The sequence below is a fragment of the Salvelinus sp. IW2-2015 genome, linkage group LG27 (assembly GCF_002910315.2).
Source record: "Salvelinus sp. IW2-2015 linkage group LG27, ASM291031v2, whole genome shotgun sequence".
In the NCBI taxonomy this organism is placed as follows: Eukaryota; Metazoa; Chordata; class Actinopteri; order Salmoniformes; family Salmonidae; genus Salvelinus; species Salvelinus sp. IW2-2015.
In genome coordinates this window covers 7083736-7101061 of record NC_036867.1, presented here as the reverse complement: position 1 = coordinate 7101061, position 17326 = coordinate 7083736, and the positions used below count along the sequence as shown (strand labels likewise).

The 17326-nt window shown below is 42.2% G+C and overlaps 1 protein-coding gene across 2 annotated transcripts in view; it reads left to right on the top strand.

The window, feature by feature from the left end:
• LOC111953575 (guanine nucleotide-binding protein G(olf) subunit alpha) overlaps positions 1-17207 on the top strand; it is a 57885-nt gene extending 40678 nt beyond the window's left edge. For both annotated transcript variants that reach the window (XM_023972949.2, XM_023972950.2), the window contains exons 6-12: positions 5061-5115; positions 5359-5432; positions 12925-12983; positions 15193-15313; positions 15830-15960; positions 16487-16554; positions 16681-17207. In XM_023972949.2, the coding sequence (XP_023828717.1) occupies positions 5061-5115; positions 5359-5432; positions 12925-12983; positions 15193-15313; positions 15830-15960; positions 16487-16554; positions 16681-16827 (655 nt within the window). In that variant the 3' untranslated portion in view covers positions 16828-17207. The remainder of the gene's footprint in view (positions 1-5060; positions 5116-5358; positions 5433-12924; positions 12984-15192; positions 15314-15829; positions 15961-16486; positions 16555-16680) is intronic.
• The last annotated feature ends 119 nt before the right edge of the window (positions 17208-17326 follow it).

The following is a 17326-nucleotide window of genomic DNA, read 5'->3' as shown; positions in this document are numbered from 1 at the left end:
CTTCTCTCCCCAGTCAGCTAGGCCCAGCTGTTATGGCTTCTTTTCTCATATTGTTGGACTGAATTTTGACATACTTGCATTCCTCCCGAGGTGGAGTAGGAGAGTGTGGTGCAGGGCAAGAGATGTGTGTGTACTCGCGAGTGTGTCTTTGTTTACATTTGATTCTGATCTAGGCTATTGTAGACGTGTGGGTTTGTTTGTGATTGTTTCATTGCCTATGGTTGTGTGAGTGAGCGAGCGCAAGCCAGCTAAGGAAGAGGAGGAGCGCTCTCTATCGACCCAGCTGACAGAGGTTGCCACGGCAACCCAGCTGCAGCTCAAAGCAGGCACAGTCAGTCACTAAAGGAGGTGCTCTGGCTTCACCCATCTCAGAGGGGGTGCCACCCAGTGGCCACTAGAAGAATAACACAAACAGAGCCTAGCCGTCTGCCGGGTTCGGTCAGTTAAGAGTCAAGAAGCTGGCCCTGTTCCTTTTGGATAAATCAAACATCCTATCACGGCTCTGCTTCTATTTCCGTCCCTGTTTTATTTATGGAAGTTAGTGATTGGACCAACTGTAGAGATACAGACCTCTCTCTCCTGCTCTCTCGCTTTTTCTCTCTCTCCATGAGCAGTTTCTCAAAAGTGTGTCTATAAATCTAGTCGTTTGTGTGTATGTGTGTCAAACTGGTGGGGCCTGCGCAGTGTATGTGCTGAGCTGTACTTCCCTAAATAGAATATGTTTTATAACATTAATGTGCAGTGCACAAATTATCCTTTAAACTACTACTACTTTTTATTTGACCATTTTTTTGGGGGGGGGGGGGTAGTCAGCTTTAAAATTGCAGATAAATGGTGGTTTCTATCAATGTAATTGTCTGCATTTCCAATCCCCTATATAATATTTTATTTTTTTCTTATTTAAAAAAAATGTTTTCTTCCTTTATTATTTTCCCCTAACCCTACCACCCCTCCCCTAATTGGAGTAAACTAATGGACAACAACACTTAGGCTTCTACTTCCAGCTTATACATACTATATACATTTTACGGACACAGTACATATTACACTAGTAATCAATTTTTTTGTCCCACCCTTCGGCTACCCTCAACCCCTCCCATCTATCTCTGAAAACCATCCAGAGTTGATTTCCATTTGACATATATTTTTTCAAATGTTCTGTGATGTTTCACAAAAGTTCTAAACCTTTCTATTCTCAGTTTCTACAGATTGTAAATTAAAGATGACAATTTTTACTAAGAGTATTATTATATTAGTGATCAAATGACTATGGCTTTTCAAGTCACCCAGCTGTGGTATTTGCAGAGTTAGCTTTAGGTAATTGTTGTGTTGTATCTACCATATACATAACGTTCTATTGGTTACAATAATTTTTTTATAATTGAAATTGAAAAACGTATTTGTGTATCAGTTCATAAACCATGTGCGATGGAATCGGCACATTGCAAATCTCTTTCAAACTATTTTGCAACTTGTATGGCGTAGCGGTCATTTTTATGGTCTTTATATGGAACTGGTATGCTTTTTTATTTATCACAACAAAAACATTTGACCAATGTTAGTCTTTAATGCAGGGCTGACAAGTTCATTAGCTTCTCCCACTTTCCTCCTCCTTTTTTAGCTGCATGCCGTGACAACTCCAACAGTCTTATTTATGATATAATTGAGAGATTTTACAGTAAAAAAAAAAATATCTAAAAATAATGTTTGATAAAAAAAACTATTAGTATATTTGAGTTTAACCATAATAATTGTTGCAATATTTGTTTTGTCTTTTCTGGTGGATTAAACTGAAATTGCAACCAGCTTTTCTATGGCTTGTTTTAAAAATAGCTGTATTTTGGAGATTATTTAATTGTCAAATTAAGTGAGAGGTTGTAATCTGAATGAAGGGAAAGAGGCTATTTTTGAACCTTAGGTGAGCCATTCGTACTAATCTGCTGGAGAACCAGTTCGGATTAAAGTTTAACTTTTGCATGACTGAAGCTTTTAGTGAGAGGTTTAATGCTTTAATATTTAATCATTTTGGCCCTCCGAATTCATATGCATTATATAAATAGGGCGTTTTAAATTTGTCAGGTTTGCCGTTCCAAATAAAGTGGAATATTTTTGGGTCATATAATTTTAAAAAGTTGTTCCGTGTAGGCAGGGCCATAAGTAAATGAGTAAACTGGGATATGACTAAAGAATTAATCAGGGTGATTTTTCCACAAATAGACAGATATTTACCTTTCCATGGTAGCAAGATCAACTACTACTACTAGTTTGATGGTTTTCGCCATCAATTGTCCCATTAACAATTTCCCTAGCATAAAGCTACTTATCGTAATGAACAATATCAGCAAAATGCCTGTGATAAGTGATGGTCCGTGTCGAAAATGTTCAGTTTATTGTCCCAGCTCTAATATGTGTGTGTGTGTGTGTGTGTGTGTGTGTGTGTGTGTGTGTGTGTGTGTGTGTGTCTGTGTTTTTATATGCCCGCTCGGGGCTTGTATAATCTGTCTTTTTCGGAGCGGATCCATTCCCAGGGATATTTTTAGCCCCAGCTCCCCTGCAGCTGGGTGGGTGTGTGTGTGTGTCTCTGTCTGTGTGGTATCTGTTAGGATGCAAAATGGCCCCGTCTTTCCTCGTATAAACTCTCTCCATTGCCAGGGAGAACGAGAGCTCCTATCATAGCTTCTAGTAGCACTAAGAATCCTAACATCAATCTAGTCAACTAAATCTTCATGTTCTTCCCTCATTTCCCCCCTAGACATCAATGGCAACCTATTTCAGGTTAATTTCAGACACAGACCTGGATGGAGATAGAGTTCGTAATGTTAAACGACTGCTGTTACCAGGAATATAGGAGTTGTGTAAATTCCTGTCGTTTTCTGGCGGAGCCAGAGATAAGCAGGCCAGACTCACACACATAAACACCCAGCAGCTATTCAGACATGTAACACTAGACAGACAGAGCTATTTTAGTGTACTGCTCTGGTGTGTAACTGAGAACGTGTGTGTGTGTGTGTTGGGGGGGGGGGGGGCTCAGTTGGTAGAGCATGGTGCTTGCAACGACAGGGTTGTGGGTTCGATTCCCACGGGGGACCACTACGCAAAAAGTATGAAAATTTATGAACTCACTACTCTAAGTTGCTGTGGATAATAGCATCTACTAAATGACCGAAAGTACAAATGTAACATTTCAGCATCCTAGTGTTCCTAGTGTGAAATGGGTTCAAACTCGTCAAGCTTACATATTTGCCTTTATACTACAACTTGTGGTGTAAAATACAGCCATTTTCTTCAATTTATTAATAGAAGTAGAAAAGACTACAGTATAGGCCGTCCAGATCCATTGGGAAAATATATATATTTCTCTGCCTGTTATTTGGAACTGTCAGGTTCCTCTGATAAAGCCATTCCCTGTACGTTGTGTTGTTGTTTTGGTGACTGACCAGATTTTCACATCAACCACAACAGCCACTCAAAATGTGGAAACTATTGATCCCATCTTTCCATTCAACCAATTAATAGCATCAGTCCAGTAGATCTAGGCTATGGACAAGTCTGAGTCAAAAAAGCAGGGCAGCATTGGTCTGTTTGTGGATTAACAGGTCAACCTTGCATTTAATAGCGGAGTGTTGGTAGCAGGGGATGGTGGGGGCGGGTCACTTACAGTCATGGATAATTAATTATGAAACTTGGCTGTGTTGCTGTAGCGTTTACAGGCCCAAACTCCAGAGGGCACTTTTTTGTTTCAGTGTTTTTTGTGTAAAGAATCTGGCACTTGTACCAGAGGTTTGTTAACACTTTATTAACTATGGTACTTGCTAAAGAATTCTATTAGTAACTGCCTTGTACCAAATGATGCCGACTGGTGCTAGTTTGAATAATTCCAATATAAACCAAAAGGTAAATGTTATTACCTTTTATATCATACGCTGTACATTCTGAAACTCAGTAACTACCTGGTTCTTTCTTTACTGTAAAATAAAGGTTTTAGTGGATCCAACTGTCTATGAACAGTGACTGGTTAAATAGACTTTATAATTGACCTGATTGGCCCTTTTCTAGGTACTTAGAGATGAGGACTGAGTCAGTTGGACTTCTCTAAGGCTCATAGTGTGATCATTGTCATCACACAAAGACCTACATATCAGTCAGTTCCTAGAACTGAATTCTTCGGTAAAAACACAATGTCAAATAAACCTGTACAGAACAGCTCTGTGCTGTGATTGGTGCCTAGAATACAATAGACCGGAACAGAATAGAACAGAACAGAATAGGCATTTGTAGTGTGGTATCTGCTGGTTTAGACTAGTGACAGTGCTGGTGATATCACCATGCCTGTCTCTTATACACATCTAGATGTGTATAAGAGACAGGTGTGTGTGGTGTGTGTGTGTGTGTGTGTGTGTGTGTGTGTGTGTGTGTGTGTGTGTGTGTGTGTGTGTGTGTGTGTGTGTGTGTGTGTGTGTGTGTGTGTGTGTGTGTGTGTGTGTGTGTGTGTGTGTGTGTGTGTGTGTGTGTGTGTGTGTGTGTGTGTGTGTGTGTGTGTCTTTTCCCCCGTCTCTTCTACCGCGGGGACACACACTCACACACACCCAGGGAACATACAGCTCATGCACAGTGCACACCAGAGCGAGAGGCTCTCGTCTAGCTCTGGCAGGAACTAATTGCGGTCTTATGTAATGGGACAGGAAAAGGGGGACATAAATAGGCGGGGGATGTGCTCTGATGCCCTCTGTTGGGGAAGGATGGTGCAGTGCTGGGATCAGCCCTACAGTAGTATTATAGTGCGTTGTCATAGAGATATAGCTATGTAGTGAGGTGAAACATTCAAAGGCTACAGATAGAAATGCAGTGGAAAGATTGGGCCCCATTCTATATCTTACAATATAGCTCTGCTCTATGTGATGAGACATTATGATTGCTCTATGCTAGTGCCTGCATTAGTTCCTTTTCTTAGTTTAAATGTGTAGAGTCAGATCTTAAGCTATATCTACTGTAATGACAGTGATATTTACTGTTCTTAAGATCCAGGCCAGTGTCGTATAATGATGTTTTGTGTTTTGCAGCTTCTTGGACAGAATTGAGTCGGTGAGGTCGAATGACTACACACCAACAGATCAGGTAAGATGACTTTTCAACGCTCTAGAGCATGGCTAAAAATGTAGTGATAAAATGACATGCCAATTGTTACCAACCATAGCTGTAACTGTATTGCTTAATCAATAAGCACTGTGTAGGAAAACATCATACACTTTTAGTCTCTCCGTCTCTCGCTCTCTCTTTCAATCTCTCGCTACCTCTCTTTTCTACTCATTCCTTTAGTGCATATCTTCATCTCTGTGCTCCTCTTGTTTTAAACCCCAGGACTTGCTTCGCTGCCGAGTTCTGACTTCAGGGATTTTCGAAACAAGATTTCAAGTCGACAAAGTGAACTTTCAGTAAGTGTCCCCATCATTGTGATGTCATGGTGCCCATTGTTGTCTGTTGTATTAACTGTATGAACAGTGTACTGTAAATGGACATTTTGGTTTCATATTATATTGGAAATGTCCCCACCTTTTGGTCACTTAGGGTCGTTTTTCATTTCAGTTTGTTACGAACCGGCTCGTATTCCGTAACAAAGAGAGAGAAAACGCAGAGATAAAGAAGTAACAGAAATATATTTTAAAAAGTAAACTATATACAATTTTGTGTGTGTGTGTAGTGTAACTGAGTGGATGACTGCATAGATGGTGATAATGAGGGGTGTTGAGGTGCCAAATCAAATTAACACAAAGAAGCCCCAAAATGCCAAAAACAACAGCGCGTCTGCGTGGAGAGAGTCTCCTCAATGTATGGGGGGAAAGGTGTATTTATCCCCGGGACAGACCCGAGCCCAGGTAAACGCAAACAAAATACTGCCCTGGTAAACGCTACCCCACTGCCCCAGCCAACCTCAGCCACCCAGACCTCAGCAACCATTGCGCACAGGAAGCAACCTTTAAGAGGAAAGAAGAAAATGAGGACAGCAGGGAACAGAAGACAGGCACAACAGGACAACACAAAATAAACAGTGGCCGGTCACGTGGACGACACGCATACACTCGGGGACAACGCGTATGAGAACGCATGTCCACCGATCAATAGGACCAGAGGCGTTCAGGAACAGAGCGCACGAGAGTGTGTGTCAGCAACGACATTATCAGACCCCCTGATGTGCCGCACATCGAGATGGAATGCCTGTAAAAACAAAAACGATCTCATTATCCTCTGGTTAGGACACATCATAGACCTCAAGAAGGTGAGATGGTTATGGTCAATGTAGACCACAATAGGTACTACACCCAACCTGACCTACACCTCGAAGTGTTGTAGCGCCCATATGAGTAGTTGAACTGATAACGATTAAACTTATTGGAAAATTAACTGACAGGCCTCTCAACACCGGACACATCTGCTTGCAGCAAAGCTGCACCTGCCCCCACGTGACTGCAAGGTAAATGACAAATCCACACGAGGAGCAGCCAGCACAGGAGTTCAGGTAAGTGACCTCAATGCCGAAACTCATAACCAAATACGTGTACAGACCTGAAGGTGTAACAAAGGCAGAGATTTCACATGCCCTATGCGTCAGTGGCACCAGCCAATAGCCATTTAATAGGTCAAACTTGCTCACAAACCTCGCTGCTCCGACCTGATCAACGCAGTCCTCCATCCGAGGAAGAGGAAATGAATCTGGCTTAGTGACACTGTTTACCTTATGGTAGTACGTACAAAATCTGTTTGCCCCATCCGGTTTACTGAACAAGATACAGGGAGAAGCCCAGCTGGAGAAAGGATGCTCTGCAATTCCATTCTCCATCATGTACCCGATCTCAGCATCCAGATAACGCCGTTTCTCTGAAGAAACTATAGAACTGCTGACGGATGGTGTCAGCATCCCCAACGTCAATATCATGTTCGATTACGTTTGTACATGTTGGTGTATCAGAATACAAAACTGGAAATCTCAGACTGACCAATTCGTCTCGCCTATCAGCAGGTAGACGAGCAAGAAGGCTATCCAAAACATCCAGTGACTCTGTATTTTTCTGTATCTACCCTGCAGTACACAATAGTCAGGACCAAGGACATCCTCCTCACCATGCACGGACATAGCATGACAAAAAGAAGGACCCAGCAATGTAACAGTACTGGCCAAAATAACAGGTTTACCGTCCTCTGCGGACTCCTACTCTTCGTCCCCAGAGGAACGTGTGTAGTAGGGTTTCAGCAGATTGACATGGCACAGATGGTGCTTTTTTTCCTCCGTTCCCGGAGTGGCAACTAGATAGTTTTGCTCAGTGCACTGGCGCACAACCGTATATGGACCTTAAACTTGGCTTGAAAAGGAGAACCAACAATTGGCAGCAGAGCAAGAACCTGGTCACCTGGACTAAAGTGACGAGGCTCAGTTCGGCGATCAAATATTCCTTCCCTGTGAAGATGATAGCTTCTCTTTGGCCATCTCACCAGCGGCATACAGGCGGCGCCGGAAATCACACACATAAGATAACAGGGACTGTGGCTTAGGAGACTTCCATTCATCCTGGAGCACTGCTAGAAGCCCACGTACACTATGTCCGAACACTAGGTCATTTGGACTGAAACCTGTGCTCTCCTGTGAAACCTCCCTGGTGGCTAACAGTAACCATGGCAACCCCTCCTCCCAATCCTTATCCATCTCCGTACAATAAGCTCTCAACAAAGACGTGTTTGATGGAAACGTTCCAGCACTCTTTGACTCTGCGCGGGATAGGCACTAGACAAATTGTGTTTAATATGGAGCTGTTGGAGAACCAAACATATTAGAGGTGAAATTAGAACCTTGGTCACTGAATAACCTTATGGATTCCAAACAGCGAGAAACTGAGTCAAAGCTTTTAGCACGGACTTAGTTGTGATAGACCGGAGAGGATAGGCAACAGGAAACCTAGTGGTCTGACACACATCACAGTGAACAGGTAACTACTACCTTTCTTAGAGCGAGGCAGAGGGCCAACACAGTCAACAATCAGATACTCAAAAGGCTGGCTGACTACGGGAATAGGAAACAGCAGTACCGGCTTAATAGCTTGTAGGTTTACCCGTTAATTGACAGGTTTTGATGAACACAGAAACATCCCAGAAACATCCCTCTTTAACCTAGGCCAAAAGAAATGTCTCAGTATGCGATTGTAGGTTTTCCTCACGCCCAGATGACCAGCAACATCGTCGTGGGAAGTTTTCAGCACCAACTCACACAACTTAACTGGTATAACAACCTGACTAATAGCCTCCCCCACAAAACTACTATGAGGTACCCACTTTCTCATCAGGACATCATCCTGGAGAAAATAGCCATGGTCAAATTTGGTCACGCAACTCTTCTAATGTGGGGTCAGACCGTTGCTCCTTGATTAGATTACCATTTTGTTTAATGTATGCACGCTAAATAGGAAAGCAGTATCTGCTCTAAAACATCACGACACAGGAATTCAACATACTGCCAGGTGGTTTAGTGTAGTGGTTAACTTTACCCACAGGAGCTCTGCTTCCATCATCACTCCATGTAGAAAACTAGCCTAATCAACTGTATTGCAAGGTCTTTATTTTGAAATCCCTATTCTATAAGACCTACAGTGCATTTGGAAAGTATTCAGACCCCTTGACTTTTTCCACATTTTGTTACGTTACAGCCTTATTATAAAATTGATAAAATTAAATGTTTTCCGCATCAATCTACACACAATACCCCATAATGACAAAGCGAAAAGAGGTCTCTCGAAAAAAAAATCTAATGTATTAAAAATAAAAAACAGAAACCTTATTTACATAAATAGTCAGACCCTTTGCTATGAGACTCAAAATTGAGCTCAGGTGCATCCTGTTTCCATTGATCAACCTTGAGGTGTTTCTACAACTTGATTGGAGTCCACCTGTGGTAAATTCAATTGATTGGACATGATTGGGAAAGGTGCACGCACACTTGTCAATATAAGGTCCCACAGTTGACAGTGCATGTCAGAGCAAAAACCAACCCATGAGGTCGAAGGAATTCTCCGTAGAGCTCCGAGACAGGATTGTGTCGAGGCACAGATCTGGGGAAGGGTACCAAAACATTTCTGCAGCATTGAAGGTCCCCAAGAACACAGTGCCATCCATCATTCTTAAATGGAAGAAGTTTGGAACCACCAAGACTCTTCCTAGAGCTGGCCGCCCGGCCAAACTGAGAAATCGAGGGAGAAGGGCCTTGGTCAGGGAGGTGACCAAGAACCCAATGGTCACTGACAGAGCTCCAGAGTTCCTCTGTGGAGATGGGAGAACCTTCCAGAAGGACAACCATCTCTACAGCACTCCACCAATCAGGACTTTATGGTAGCGTGGCCAGACGGAAGTCACTCCTCAGTAAAAGGCACATGACATCCCACTTGGAGTTTGCCAAAAGGCATCTAAAGACTCTCAGACCATGAGAAACAAGATTCTCTGGTCTGATGAAACCAAGATTGAACTCTTTAGGCTGAATGCCAAGTTTCACGTCTGGAGGAAACCTGGCACCATCCCTACGGTGAAGCATGGTGGTGGCAGCATAATGCTGTGGGGATGTTTTTCAGCGGCAGGGAGACTAGTCAGGATCGGGGTAAAGATGAACGGTGCAAAGTACAGAGATCCTTGATTTTTTTTTTTTAACTGCTCCAGAGCGCTCAGGATCTCAGACAGGGACAAAGGTTCACCTTCCAACAGGGCGAAGACCCTAAGCACACAGCCAAGACAACGCTGGAGTGGCTTCGTGACAAGTCTCTGAATGTCCTTGAGTGGCCCAGCCAGAGCCCGGACCTGAACCCGATCAAACATCTCTGGAGAGACTTGAAAATAGCTGTGCAGTGACGCTCACCATCCTACCTGACCGAGCTTGAGAGGATCTGCAGAGAAGAATGGGAGACACTCCCCAAATACAGGTGTGTCAAGCTTGTATCATCATACCCATGAAGACTCAATGCTGTAAATTAGCTAAAATGTCAACAAAGCAATTTTTTTGTATTTATGGGGTATTATGTATAGATTGATGAGAAATATTTTCATCAATTTTAGAATAAGGCGTAACAAAAGTTGGAAAAAGTCAAGGGATCTGAATACTTTCCGAAGGCACTATATTCAAGTCCAATCAAGTCAAATTGTATTGGTCACATACACATGGTTAGCAGATGTTAATGCGAGTGTAGCGAAATGCTTGTGCTTGTAGTTTCGACAATGCAGTAATATCTAACAAATTCACAACAACTACCTTATACACACACACATGTAAAGGGATGAAAAAGAATATGTACAGTTGAAGTCGGAAGTTTACATACACCTTAGCCAAATACATTTAAACTCAGTTTTTCACAATTCCTGACATTTAATCCTAGTAAAAATTCCCTGTCTTAGGTCAGTTAGGATCACCACTTTATTTTAAGAATGTGAAATGTCAGAATAATAGTAGAGAGAATTATTTATTTCATCTTTTATTTCTTTCATCACATTCCCAGTGGGTCAGAAGTTTACATACTTTCAATTAGTGTTTGGTAGCATTGCCTTTTTAAATTGTTTAACTTGGGTCAAACGTTTCGGGTAGCCTTCCACAAGCTTCCCACAATAAGTTTGGTGAATTTTGGCCCATTCCTCCTGACAGAGCTGGTGTAACTGAGTCAGGTTTGTAGGCCTCCTTGCTCAAAAAAGTTTTTTCAGTTCTGCCCACAAATTTTCTATAGGAGTGAGGTCAGGGCTTTGTGATGGCAACTCCAATACCTTGACTTTGTTGTCGCTAAGCCATTTTGCCAGAACTTTAGAAGTATACTTGGGGCGATTGTCCATTTGGAAGACCCATTTGCGACCAAGCTTTAACTTCCTGACTGATGTCTTGAGATGCTGCTTCAATATATCCACATAATTTCCCTCCCTCATGATGCCATCTATTTTGTGAAGTGCACAAGCCCCTCCTGCAGCAAAGCACCCCCACAACATGATGCTGCCACCCCCGTGCTTCACGGTTGGGATGGTGTTCTTCGGGTTGCAAGCATCCCCCTTTTTCCTCCAAACATAACGATGGTCATTATGGCCAAACAGTTCTATTTTTGTTTCATCAGACCAGGGACATTTCTCCAAAAAGTACGATCTTTGTCCCCATGTGCAGTTGCAAACCGCAGTCTGGCTTTTTTATGGCGGTTTTGGAGCAGTGGCTTCTTCCTTGCTGAGTGGCCTTTCAGGTTATGTCGATATAGGACTCATTTTACAGTGGATATAGATACTTTTGTACCTGTTTCCTCCAGCATCTTCACAAGGTCCTTTGCTGTTGTTCTGGGATTGATTTGCACTTTTTACACCAAAGTACGTTCATCTCTAGGAGACAGAATGCGTCTCCCTCCTGAGCGGTATGACGTCTGCATGGTCCCATGGTGTTTATACTTGCGTACTATTGTTTGTACAGATGAACGTGGTACCTTCAGGCGTTTGGAAATTGCTCCCAAGGATGAACCAGACTTGTGGAGGTCTAAAAAAATGTTCTGAGGTCTTGGCTGATTTCTTAGGATTTTCCCATGATGTCAAGCAAATAGGCACGGAGTTTGAAGGTAGACCTTGAAATACATCCACAAATACACCTCCAAATAACTCAAATGATGTCAGTTAGCCTATCAGAAGCTTCTAAAGCCATGACATCATTTTCTGGAATATTCCAAGCTGTTTAAAGGCACAGTCAACTTAGTGTATGTAATCTTCTGACCCACTGGAATTGTGATACAGTGAATTATAAGTGAAATAATTTGTCTGTAAACAATTGTTGGAAAATTACTTGTGTAATCACAAAGTAGATGTCCTAACCGCCTTGCCAAAAGTATAGTTTGTTAACAAGAAATTTGTGGAGTGGTTGAAAAACGAGTTTTAATGACTCCAACCTAAGTGTATGTAAACTTCCGACTTCAACTGTACATATAAATTTGGAGGAGCGATGGCCGTGCGGCATAGGCAAGATGCAGTAGATGGTATAGAATAGTTTTACTTATGAGATGAGTAATGTAGGATATGTACACATTATTAAAGTGGCATTATTTAAAGTGACTAGTGATACCTTTTATTAAGTCTGTTTATTAAAGTGGCCAGAGATTTGAGTCTGTATGTAGGCAGCTGCCTCTGTGCTAATGATGGCTGTATAACAGTCTGATGGCCTTGAGATAGAAGCTGTTTTTCAGTCTCTCGGTCCCAGCTTTGGTGCACCTGTACTGACCTCGCCTTCTGGATGATAGCGGGGTGAACAGGCAGTGGCTCGGGTGGTTATTGTCCTTGATGATCTTTTTGGCCTTCCTGTGACATCGGGTGCTGTAGGTGTCATGGAGGGCAGGTAGTTTGCCCCCGGTGATGCGTTGTGAAGACCGCACTACCCTCTGGAGAGCCTTGCGGTTAAGGGCGGTGCAGTTACTGTACCAGGCGACAATACAGCCCGACAGGATTCTCTCGATTGTGCATCTGTAAAAGTTTGAGTGATTTAGGTGACAAGCCAAATTTCTTCAGCCTCCTGAGGTTGAAGATGCGCTATTGCGCCTTCTTCACCACGCTGTCCATTTCAATTTGTCCGTGATGTGTACCTCGACTAACCTGTACCCCGTACATTGACTCGGTACAGGTACCCCCTGTATATAGTCTTGTTATTGTTATTTTGTAAAAATGTTTACTTTTGTTTATTTTGTAAATATTTTCTTAACACTATTTCCTTCAAACTGCATTGTTGGTTAAGGGCTTGTAAGTAAGCCTTTCACGATATGGTCTACACCTGTTGTATTCAGCGCATGTGATAAATAAGATATGTTTTGAGATCAAGACATGTTTGAGTTAAATAGGCACCTTCACACATTGGACCATACAGAAATGTGTTAAAGCGTTTTTTCCCTTCCCTCCCAGTATGTTTGATGTTGGTGGCCAGAGAGACGAGAGGAGAAAATGGATCCAGTGCTTCAATGGTAAGTTTATGTGGATTATGTGTACAATTTTGCTGCCCACAATGTTGTTTTGCAAGTGTACTGTTGGTGGTTCAGTGAACCATGCTCGCTTAATGAGTAACCTTACCTGAAACCGGAAGACCTGGGACTGTGTCACAGTAGCTCAGCATTGTATACCATCTGGATACACTTCCACATTTTATATGGAAGAATTCATTAAAGTAAAATACGACAAAAAAATATCCTATTTTGGAATTTGTTTAATTAGTCCATTTAAAAATATATATAATTTTACACTTATGTATTAGTTCCAAATAAGACAGTCAACAGTTACAGAAATACAATTATTATTTTTCACCCTACCCAAAGACAAAAACAGAACAACAACCCAACATTAACAACAGATAAACGGAAGAGAAAAAAAGTCCTCACATTATCATGCGGATTACGCTTGAACTATAGCCAATATTCATATCAATTCCTTTAGAATATACAGATGTGCAGTTCCAATGCTTCTACAATATCACCGGTTTGTAGGCGGCTGGTAGCCTAGTGGTTAGAGCGTTGGACTAGTAACCCGAAAGGTTGCCAGATCGAATCCCCGAGCTGACAAGGTAAAAATCTGTTGTTCTGCCCTTGAACAAGGCAGTTAACCCACTGTTCCTAGGCCGTCATTGAAAATAAGTATTTGTTCTTAACTGACTTGCCTAGTTAAACAAAGGTAAAATAAAATTGTAGATTTTTTTTTCTTCTCCCAAATAACATTCAACTCTGGGGCTATCAAGGCACAAGGCGAGACCCAGATGCAGACACAGGAGGAAGATGGTTGGAGTCTTACAATGTTTATTAATCCAAAAGGGGTAGGCAAGAGAATGGTAGTGTACAGGAAAAAGGTCAAAACCAGTTCAGAGTCCAATGGGTACCGAAGGGCAGGCCGATTCAAGGTCAGGGCAGGCAGGATGATCAGGCAGGCGGGAAAGTAGTCCAGAGTCAGGCAGTGGTCAAAACCGGGAAGACTAGCAAAAGAGAATAGAAAAGGAGTACGGGGAAAAACACGCTGGTTGACTTGACTAAACATACAAGACGAACTGGCACAGAGAGACAGGAAACACAGAAAATAAGCGACACCTGGAGGGGGTGAAGACGATCACAAGGACAGGTGAAACAGTAATGGGGCTTTCTTTTTTACTATATAAGTGAATTTTTCAAGAGCTAGGCTTGACGTTAATTATTTTAACCGATGACCAAGTGAGGGGAAACTTACATACTTCCAAAGGAGAGAAATTGAACGGCTAGCTTGTAATAGACAGAGGTCAACCATTTTGTTCTCTCCTATGTAAAGAGATATTCTCTGGGTAAAGATTTAGGTCGCAAAGTTTAGGGATTAATGGTATTGGGGTAATCTCAGAGATATAGCGCCGCACTGAGCTCCAAAATGTTTATCTCAGCACACTCCCACAGGCAATGATACAAGGTGCCTAGATGTGTGTTACAATTTACACACAGGTCTGGGATATTGGGGTGTGTGAACGGGTTGATTAATAGGGGTGATAGTGTATGTTTAGTAACCACAAGGACCGCATTAGTATTTTGTAGTGAGGATCTGTTGAAACAAACATAAATCTATCCTAACAGTAAAACACTGAACCCCATTCCCCTGTCTCCCTAACCGAGACACCCAACGCTTCCTCTTCCACCTCCCTCTAATCGTAGAGTGTAGTCTGGTGGACGACTGATCCGTTACAGGGAGCGGTCTAACCAATGTGACGCTTAACAAAACAGTGTCTCCTGCCTTCTCTTGGCTATTACTCCTCATGAATAAAACAGAAGGCATATATAGCAACTTGTTATGTGAAATATTACTTAGTCTTCGTTTGAAAAGTAGCAAAGAATATCTCCACTTAAAACCGTAACGTTAGTTAGTGAAGCCTGAGATTAACGTTAATGTTACAACTTGGACAGTCCAAAATAGTTGTAAATGATCCGCAACACAGGGTCTGTAGCTAGTTGCTACCAAGTAACAAAAAATACAGAAGGTGTCATAGTATGACATTTTTGGACTGTATCAACAGTGGACTAATGAAACAAATGACTAAAGATAGTCTTTTAGTGGAATTTTCCTTTAACATTACATGGTTTACGATGTCACTGCGTCTGGTCCTCATAATGCACACCATTATGCACCATTCATGCTAAAACAACCCATTTAATGTGCTCTTATTTCTTTTAGACGTGACGGCCATCATCTTTGTGGCGGCAAGCAGCAGTTATAACATGGTCATAAGGGAAGACAACAGCACCAACAGACTCCGGGAATCCCTGGATCTCTTCAAGAGCATCTGGAATAACAGGTTGGTCCTGGTCACCTAATCAGGCTCTCTGCCCTCTCCCGACTCAATTATGGCCTACAGAAAAATGTCACACCAGATTTAGTAATAGGCGAATGTAACGTTTGCATTCCATTTTGTTGTGATTTCAATATACTTGCAATACATTTGCAAACTGAATTAATTTCAAACCAGCTTTGTTTATTTTCGGTAGCAAATTCTTGGTGAAAATTTGTTTTAAAGTACATTGCAACACTTCATGTATAATAATATGACTACTGGAGTAAATATTATTGTAATAGGATGTACTTTTAGCGATTGACAGTAATAATGGTAACAGACTGAAGCATGCTTCCCGTTTTAGTTTGAATCAGTCAAGGTGGTGATATCAGTGTGAATCGGTCAAACAGAAGCAAAACATGACTTGGATAGAGATATTTTATTTTTAAACCCATCCATTCACATTCCAATAACTCTGACACAGTGTCATTGTTTAAATGCCTGTCTAGTCACGTCATTCTTTACAATCTTTCTTTTCAGATTTTTACGGACCATTTCAGTCATCCTGTTCTTGAACAAGCAGGACATGCTGGCTGACAAGATCTTAGCAGGGAAATCCAAACTTGAAGACTACTTCCCTGAGTACGCTCGCTATACTGTGCCGGCCGAAGGTGGGTACTGAGATGTGCGGAAAACACTGTTTTTTAAGTAAAACTTGATCATAATAATTAAGAAGATTTACTAACCTAAGAGACCCACACATTACACTCTTCCAGCAACGAAGCGTGCACCAAATCGTTGTTGTTGCTTCACAGTGAAGGACCTCCAAACCGGTCCTCAATATGTATACAAAGGTTAACCCATTTTGGCGACTCACACTTTTGAAATTTGTGACTCAAATGGAATCATTTCTGCGGGCCCTGGAATAAACCTTTATTTAGACCTCATATGACCCTCTAACTTATAGATATCCCAGGTACTCAATTGCAGTATGTAATAGCATAAACATGCCTTTCTTCCCCATCGTCAAATGAAATCACAGAATAGTTTTGAGCACGGAGAGCACTAGTTAGAGATGCTCCATAAACATTTGATTGCAGATACCGTCATCAGGCACTGCACTACATCCAGTCCTAATGATATTGTATCCTTGTACTGATGAACCTGGATTTCTTCTGTTTGTCTCTTTCTGAACAGCCGTTCCAGACCCCGGAGAGGACCCTAAAGTGACCCGGGCCAAGTTTTTCATCCGAGATGAGTTTCTTGTACGTACAGTTTTCATTCTATGTACTGACTGTAGATGCTTGTTTTGTGGTGTTAACCATTTCAGGTTTGGGGTCATTTCGGTTTCAATTCAGGAAGTTAACAGAAATGTGCATGTCTCCCCACAGAGGATCAGCACGGCGAGCGGCGACGGAAAGCACTACTGCTACCCCCACTTCACCTGCGCCGTGGACACGGAGAACATCCGCCGCGTCTTCAACGACTGCCGAGACATCATCCAGAGGATGCACCTGCGCCAGTACGAACTCTTGTGATTGGTCGCAGCCCACCATCCAGTCGGCTCTGGGCCAATCCCGGTGCAGTTTGTTTCCACTCCCAAAACACAAGTTCCTTTCACCACAGGGACCAGGAGAACTACTGAAGCATCACAATGCTGTCATTTTGTTTGCCATTGTTGGATTTATTTTGTTCTTTAATTTTGGCCCATTTTTTTACTCTTATTTTGTAGGTATAAGTGGGGATGGGAAAGGATGTGTGTGTGCCTGTCTTTTATTTCAAATGCCTTTATTCTGCTCATTCCACTAAGCCTTTTTAGACATCTTGTTTTGTAGTTTTTGATTTGAACTAGTCTTCTGTAGTTTCTGTTGTGGTTGGATCCGGACCAGCTGATGTTGTCAGAGGGTGTGTGTGTGTGCGTGAGAGAGTTGAGGTATCTAATGAGGTAACTCCTGTGTGTGTTGGTTCCAGAGTTGGAATCAACCTTCCGACACTCCTTTGCATGGATTACTCCGCTTTGCTCACTCTCTCCCTCCC